Source organism: Nestor notabilis, unplaced genomic scaffold (assembly GCF_000696875.1).
Source record: "Nestor notabilis isolate BGI_N333 unplaced genomic scaffold, ASM69687v1 scaffold14806, whole genome shotgun sequence".
NCBI classification, from domain to species: domain Eukaryota; kingdom Metazoa; phylum Chordata; class Aves; order Psittaciformes; family Psittacidae; genus Nestor; species Nestor notabilis.
In genome coordinates, this window is record NW_009934344.1 from 43,740 (window position 1) to 51,879 (window position 8,140).

The 8,140-nt window shown below is 41.4% G+C and overlaps 1 protein-coding gene across 1 annotated transcript; it reads left to right on the forward strand.

Moving 5' to 3' along the window:
* Positions 1-1,836: 1,836 nt before the first annotated feature.
* LOC104407896 (scm-like with four MBT domains protein 1) lies at positions 1,837-7,491 on the forward strand (the record flags this gene model as incomplete). The annotated part of the gene is made up of 3 exons (XM_010017301.1): positions 1,837-1,931; positions 6,720-6,960; positions 7,403-7,491. Coding segments are annotated over 3 exons (425 nt in total), but the record flags the coding sequence as incomplete, so codon positions are not given.
* Between the last annotated feature and the right edge of the window lie 649 nt (positions 7,492-8,140).

The following is an 8,140-nucleotide window of genomic DNA, read 5'->3' on the forward strand; positions in this document are numbered from 1 at the left end:
AGGTTTTTAGGGTTTTTTAAATTACTTATTTCTGTCCTTTTCCAGGTTATTCCTTCAGTAAGTTTAAAATTATCCCCTAAAAGTGATGGTGGTATTCAAGCTCTGAATTTTGTGAGCTCTGAGACTGATGAAAGGCCAATATAACCAACTGTGGTTGTTAAAAATAGCAAAATGAGATTGGGTTTAGGAGAGATAAGAGCTTCCTTTAAAACAGGTACTGTCATCAGCAAACAGAGGATAACTGAACATACAATTCTAATTTTTGGGAAATGATAATTCATAGCATTACAATGAATTATGAGCTTAACAATGAAAAATGAGCTTAACAATCAGCTTGAAGATAAAATAAACGTACTTTACACTCAAGACTTGTAGGTTTTTTCAGATGATGTAATGTAGCTCAGACTTTTGGGCAAACATTTGCCCCTCTCTATTTGAGGAGTAAGAGCTATTGAGGAGCATACTCAGCAGGTTGTCAGCATGTCCATGGTGATAAGGGCATGTAATAGTACTTCATTCTCTCTTTTTGGACATGGCATGTTTCATACTCAAGCTACTACCTTTTGAAAGGACAGTTACCACCTGTCCTGAGAAAGGCTGAGTGTGTTGGAAGTGTTAGTATCCTTTAGTCTTTGCTGAGCTCCCCCAATGCTTGTGATACGCAGAGATTTCTGTTTTCAAATATAAACAAGGTTTCAAGTTTTCTGGTACTGAGAGATGGAAATCTCTTGTGTTCTTCCATGAAGACAACTATAGTGCAGGTGGTAGAATTGTTCTAAAAGGGAAAAAGAAAAGATTTACTTAAAGAAAAGTGTCATGTCGCTGCCATCCCATTTTGCTGCTGAAATTTTGCGGCTGAACCTGGAGCTGTTGTTTGTTTGTTGAGGTTAAAAATGGCACTCACATGAGGTGGGACCCTCCCTGGGCATCCCAGACTGTGCCTTCAGGAAAAGTACAATGCGCTGAGTGCTGAACTAAATAGGGGACCTGAAATCCAACTGTGCTGGTTGTGGTGTCTTTTCGGCAGAGCGGGTTACGCGTTAGAGTAAACAGGAATGGGAAGGAAGCAGGGAAGTGAGCCAGGAACTGAAGGGGAGAGCTGTGCTGGAGGACAGGCTTGATAATAATAATAGAAAATGTGAGTAATTTGTAGTGTGGCTCACTACTGCTGCTTGCTTCCCTAACAGCCTGAGTGAGGTTTGAACTGTGGCTTGAGTGGTTTTAGCACATTTTTGCTTTAAATGCATCCAGAAATGAGATTTTTCCTGGTCTAAAGAAGCTGTTACACCTCATGAGCTGTTTTTTTAAGTGTTCTTGATTTCAGTCGTGTATTGAGCTGTTTTCTTCAGAACTACCGTGAATCATTCTCTGTGCTTTTGGTGTTTTATAACAAATAAATACTATCTAACTTAAAAAAGAAGAGAGGAGTATTTCAAATATTTTTAGTCTGTCTTTTCAACCTTCTTATTACTGGTATTGCTGGTTCCTGGATGGTTTTTAGTTCAATGCACTGACAGTTCAGTGTGCCCCAGAGTTTTGAGTTTCTTGTCTTTGTTGATACACAGAGCTCTGCTGTCTATGTTCTCCTCTCACAAATTGAAAATTATTTTGCTTAGCCAGAATCCTCAGGCTCTTACTGTTTTTCAGACCAGGTCCAAATTAAAGTGCCCATCACATGCAAAGAAAGCCTAGAGTGTTGTCTGTGTGTTGAAATGTATAACTGAAGTTCACTGCACACTTGTGTGCTCAGTCCTTTGGAATTGAAGCAGGTTTTGTAGTAGCCTAAAACTTAAGTCAGCAGGTTGCTAAATAGGAGGGATGTGGCTTCTCTTCCAGATGCTGGTTCCAGTGTGGAAGAAATGGAATTCAATTGGGATGAGTATCTAGAAGACACAGGAGCAATTGCAGCCCCCCATGGATCTTTTAAACATGTAAGTAAGGGAGTGTTTGCTTACTTGCCATCTCTTGTATTGGGTTTTTTTGATACACTGGATGTTTAGGTTTTCTTTAAATGAGTTTCTTAGAATAAAGAGAAATGAGGAATTTCACCTCTCTATTATTGTTTCTCATTTTCTTCTCTGTATATAGCACAGGCTAATCCCATCCACAAGTGCTGAAAGTTAGGGGGCTCCTAGTTTGTCTGCACCAGAAGATAAGCTTGATTTTTGTCATGAGGCCTAAACTGTCTAGTCTCTTTCTTCTTTTGGTGATGGCTGCTGGACAACTGCTGTGGAGGAGCTGGCTTTAGAAAGCTGGTGGCGTAGTTCTTGAATAGCAGAATTTGAATGTGCTCTCGAAGAATATTTTAGTGGTGGCTCTCAAGGAGGCCAAGGAGAAAATAATAGCTCTGCCAAACACTTGACTGTAGTAGTTGGAAAGCTGATTAGGATAATTGTCAATCACAGGCTTAACGGTAGGATGAATTCTTGATCAGCCCTTGTCTTTACCCTTGGATATGTTTAATCAAATGTTTGTTGGTAAAATCCTGGAGTGCACTGTCCCATGGGGTGAGATCTGAATGTGAAGTCTGCCTTCTTGTACTGGGTCATCAGTGAAGGTGAACTGTGTAGGGCTGCTTTCCAAACTTCTTGGACTACTTCCAACAACTGAAACACCTTCCAGACTGCCAGCTGGATAAGTTGTATCCTTATCCAACTCTTCATTACAGTTATTATTTAATAGTCTTTCAACTGGCTGTGGGTCTTTTACCATGGCAGTGAGGGTAGTGACTTGTGCGTCACCCATTGCTTGGAAAGCACTCCGTGGTGCTCAGGCTTTTGGGTCCATTATCACCACTTAGAGTACAGGAGGCTTAGATCAGCAGGGAAACAAACTGAGTTGTGTTCATGGAGGATCATGAAGCATTTTGAGTCCAAAGGCAAGCTGCAAAAGTACAACACATTACAAAATCTATTAAAATACAGCAGTTGTGTTAGTAAAGATGCACAGTAAATGTAGCTTTGCAGAGGCTCTTCCATACACCAGGATGTAATTGTAATCTTTTTCTTCAAAATGAACATTGAGGTATCTCATTTCTGGAGGGGAGAGACCTATTCTTGCTTTGCTTTTCCTTAGTGTACTAAGTGTCTAGCAAGAGCAAGCTTTCTTGGAGTGGTTGTGTCCATGCAGCCCACATGGAGGAAGCAGTATGGAATCAGAGCAATGGCATTTTGCAGTAGTGCAAGGAGTAGTCTATCTTCTGGTGTGGTTTCCCTTACTTGGTCTCTGTTAAAGAAGATAGCATTGCTTAGGTATTATACAAACAAATTGTAATGCCAGCTCTACAGTGTTGGCCAACTGAATTAACATTGCAGCTGTATGTTGCTAATCAGCAGGAGACACACTTTGATTGACTTTGTCACCCTTGGACTGCGTTCTTTGCCAACTCAACTGGGTCAAACAAGAGGTCTGATTGCTGTGGCCATGGTCAGTAAAAATGCAATCAGTTAAAAAAATCCATATTTTTTATTTTAATTATTCCTTACGTATGTAGAACATGGTGCAGTTGTGCTGGTGCAAGTAACGTCGTTGTGGAAAAGGCTTCAGTGAGCAGGTGTGGGCAAAGCCTACCCTTGTTGTCCAGTCCTTTAGTGGTGTGTTGGGTGCCCTCTCCTGGGCAGTGTATTGGGGGAGTTGTACCTTGGGGAGCTTGGCTGGCCACGGGGAGCTGGCCTAGGCATGCGAGGTGCCGGGAGCACCATGCAGGACGTCAGGAATGAGCAGGAATATAGATGCCTGCATGTTCAGAAGGGGAACAATCAGGCAGTTGCTAGCAGATTTCCCTTAGAAATTGTCTGGAGGCCAATTTTCGTGTCCTTTGTAACAAGCTTGGCATAAAATTTTGGAAAGTTAATGCTGAAACTGAATTGACAAGCAGAGAGAGGAGCATATTTAGAGCAGCATCGCATCACCTGGATCTTGCTGTTAATAGAAATGCAGTAGTGCAAGTTCTCATGCTCAGGATTTCCACTGTCCGTTACAAGGTAATGGGTTGGAAAAGGTAGAGGAGGAGAACCTCACTGCCTCCCAGTGGATAGTGACAGCCTGACTATGTAACAAAGCCCTAAAAAAATGTGTGGTTCCAGGATACACCAGAGGGATTTTCACTGGAGAGCATCCAGGTGCTGATGGTGCTGGTGACTTCTGGTCCCTCCAGCTGGAATTGGTGTGGTGCCAGCTACCGTCAGGAGAGCTAAGAGGGAACTACTTTTGCACTCTCAAAAAAGAGTGTAAGAAACTAAGCTGGAGAATAGTACTGGCACAAGAATAAATGAACATGTACAGATAAATAAAAATAAATTTTAGACAGAAGCTTAAGGCTTTTGTTTGAGTTCATTAAATATTGGAGTAGTGTGTCTGTGACCAGCTTCCCTTTAGGAGTGGTGGGTGAGAAATACTTGAGCCACGCTGTAGGAGAGTACAAAATAAACTTTAAAAAAATGTAATCCATGGTTACACAGCCTGTGTTAGCAAAGAACCAGACTTACTGAGTGGGGAGAGGACTTTTTTTCCTATTTGTATGCTTATATTCATTCTGAAAGTTTTGTGCTTAGTATGAGCAAGGAGCATTGGAAAATGTAAGATACTTCCTCAAAGTAAGCATATTCTAGGGTTCAGTTTGTTTGCACTTTAAAAATGAAACCATATTTAGATCAAAATGACTGATTTGCTTACAGTTGGGCAGGAAAGAGGGCTTAACAAAAACCTGGAGTTCCGCTGGAGCCAAGGTTGTCATCCCCTCCCCCAAGTCTAAATACACTAGAACTGGTGAACGCTCTTTTTAAATTCCTTTCTGCTGTTTATATATGTGTGTAAACATATATTAAAAATAAGTTAGTGTTCAACATCATCTGAACACACATATTTGCTGTGACTTGCAGGCTCTTAATACTTTTTGCCTGTTCTTTCTCATTCTCTCCTCCTGAGCGGGGTCAGATCCCAGGTCTGACCTGTGCATGGTACAAAGTGGGTAGATCCTACTCGATGGGAAGGAGGTGCTGGACTTGGAGCTGCCTGGGCAGGGCGGTCTCTGACTGCTCTTGGCCATCTCAGTTTGCCCTGTGTGCAAGCAGGAACCTGCTGCTCTTTTACCCACTGCTCCAAAGAAAATACTCAGCATCCCCTGTTAGCCAGTCTGCTCAGGGAGCCAGCCTCTCGAAACAAGGTTTTGTGCTTTAAACCAAGCAGTGGTGTCGTCTTGCGCAGCTGCCAGAAGAGGGTGCTACCTTCTTGGTCTGTGCTTTATCCACCGGGGAACACAAATGACAGTGTTAGGAAAAAGCACCTGATTTCAGGGAAAGTTCTACCTGTGGCTTTTGGTTTGGCTCAGTGCAGTGCTCTCCATCGTGAGGCTGTGCTGAAGTTCAGGTATAGAGCTGCACAGATTGCCCAATTTCTCAGACTTTGTGTCAAGCTCATGGCTTTTTCTCTCAGGAATCAGAAGTCTTAAGGAATATCTCTTCAGCAAGACGACTTGTCTTTTTGAAGAGATGATCTCTGTAATATCATTTCAAAACACCTGCAGGTACTGGCTCCTCTGATTTTGGTTTTAAGAAGGGGTTTCATGAAGTGAAGGGTGTTACCGAAAAGGATGTGAACAGTTAACAGAGGCATATTCTTTTCTTTCTGATGTGGTTCTAGTTTTATTTTTAGCAAACCAGTATGTGCTGGCTGATGAGACTATAATAGCTATGGCAGTTACTGAACTGTCAGTGCAGAACTGGTAATAAATAAACCAGAAAATATCTACTGCATCTGCATGGTACTGAAAGACTTTTCTTGCAGTTGATTCAAAGAGGAAATTTAACTTGGGACCACTTAAGAAAGAAAATACCAGTTAGTTACATTCAGCTGAGAACAGAGGAATGACATGTTAGATTTTTAATTAAGACTGGGGCTAGAGAATTAAGCATAGATAAGAAACATACTATGGTGAGAGCAGAACAGGGTCCTTCTGCTTTCAGGAGTGCTTGAACTAGAAGTTATGGATATGAGAATCTTAATGTTTTGCCTTCTCTTTTTATGTTCATGCTTCAGAGTCTGAGTACTGTGCAGTCAGATTCCTCACCTGCACACAACACACACACATAAACACAGAGCACGTGGAGTGTTTGGTGCTTTATTGTTGTCAAAGCATGAGTTCACTGAAGAACGCATACTGTTTATGTTCCATGCAATTTATGTAACAATGCTACGTAAAGAATCATTTTGATTCTTGGATAGAGCCATTAAATATCTTTATTCTGTAATTTGTGCAGATTTGTGGCTTCTTAAATGAGCATGGCAGAAGACAGTCATACCATTATCCAACGCTCATGTATGTACTTAAAACAGGCTCATTGCCCAAAGAGGTTGAAAGATGTAGTTTAACACAAAAAGTCAAAGTTGTGGTGTTGAGTTTGACCTTTAGTTTTGCCCAGCTATGAACTGGGGAGCCTTTCAGTGGTGGGTGACGTGTTGCCCAGGGCAGGGAGATGAATTGCAAGGTATTGATTGAAGGTTGAAAAGATACTCTGAAATGCAAAGGAGATTTCATTAATGATAATTCTGTGTGCATTCCAGTTTGGGTCACATAACATGATGAAGTTGTTTCTCTGAAGAGACTGGTTGGCATTTGGCTTGAGGGTTTTTTTGCTAACGAACATGTCTAAATTGCTCCTCCTGTTGTTCTACAAAGTTTCTGGGAGGTGCTTAAATGTGACCATGTTCTTCCTCTTCAGGTGGATACAAGTTTGCAGAATGGCTTTGCCCCTGGTATGAAGCTGGAAGTTGCTGTCAAGTCTGACCAAAACACCTACTGGGTAGCCACCATCATTACTACTTGTGGGCAGCTGCTCCTGTTGCGCTACGATGGTTATGGGGAAGACCGCAAGGCTGACTTCTGGTGTGATATCATGACAGCTGATTTACACCCCATCGGCTGGTGTGAGCAGAACAAGAAGATTCTCAAAGTGCCTGAAGGTATTGTCTGTGTGTGAGGAAGTGGGGAGTATACACAAAAGCATTCTTTTGTCGTTTGTGAGCCTGGCAGGTAGTCTTCATAATCGCTGTTCTGCGCAAGTGGCGTTGCTGTGGTGACAGGGTGAGGTTGTCTGCCATGTTTTTCTGAAATCTCATTACATTAGGAGATTGCTCTTTCTCCAGAGAGCAGTTAGCTCCATTTCAGAACTGGACTTACTTTTACAGAGGCTTGTCGTTATCTTAATCATCACCCACCAAATTCTACTGCTTTGTCATTTCCTATGAAGATTTTGTTGTTTTGTTTCTCCTTTTAACGTGTTACTGGTGAGCGTGAGGCAGATTCTTGTGAATTAGGCAGTTCAAGAGTGTGGTAAAGCCTTGTTGTCTGAATAATCTTTTAAGTGGCAGGAAGACTCACTGTCTTTCTTTACTTTTCACTTAGGTATCAAGGATAAGATACCTGACCAGGAGGAGTTCCTTCAACGCGTGCTGAAAGGAGCATGCAGTGCTCCTGCTAACCTGCTGGAGGGGGTAAGTCTGCATTGTGCTGCATCGTTGGTTTTGTCTTGAATTTCCCATTTGTCATTAAGGGAACCCCTATTCAGATTGTTCAATTCAAGTTTAGAGAGCATTGCAGTATGCTGCTGACCTTAAAGTTCCATTCTGTAGTGCTTCCTCTTCATAGTATTTAATTTTTATAGTGTTGTCCCGAAACATATCTGTCACTGCAGGTTTGGGCTGTACATTAATCCTATCAAAAGAAGGATCTTTTCCAAACTCTGTAAGGCTTCTGTCCTCCTCCTATTCTGCTCCTCCTTCATTCAGCTCTAAGGAAATAATCCTTTATTTATCCAGCTTTCATGTTGTCCCTGTTCTCAGTTGATTCCTTTCACTTTCTCGTTTTTTTTTAACTAGTGGCAGGGTTTTGTTTCACTTAAATCTTGCATCTTTGCTAGTGAAGAACCAAATTTTTTATCCCCTCCTCTGCATTTAAAACATTTGCAGCTGATATCAGTGTCTGTTTGTAAAGTACAGAACTTTTCTTTTATGTGTTCTTTACAACTTTTTTTTTATCTTTGTATGTTTTTCTGTCTAGTCATCTTTGTATGCCGGATGACTCAGTTTTAGAAAGAGATTATTCATGTTTCCTTCAACATGAATGTATAAATAATATAATATT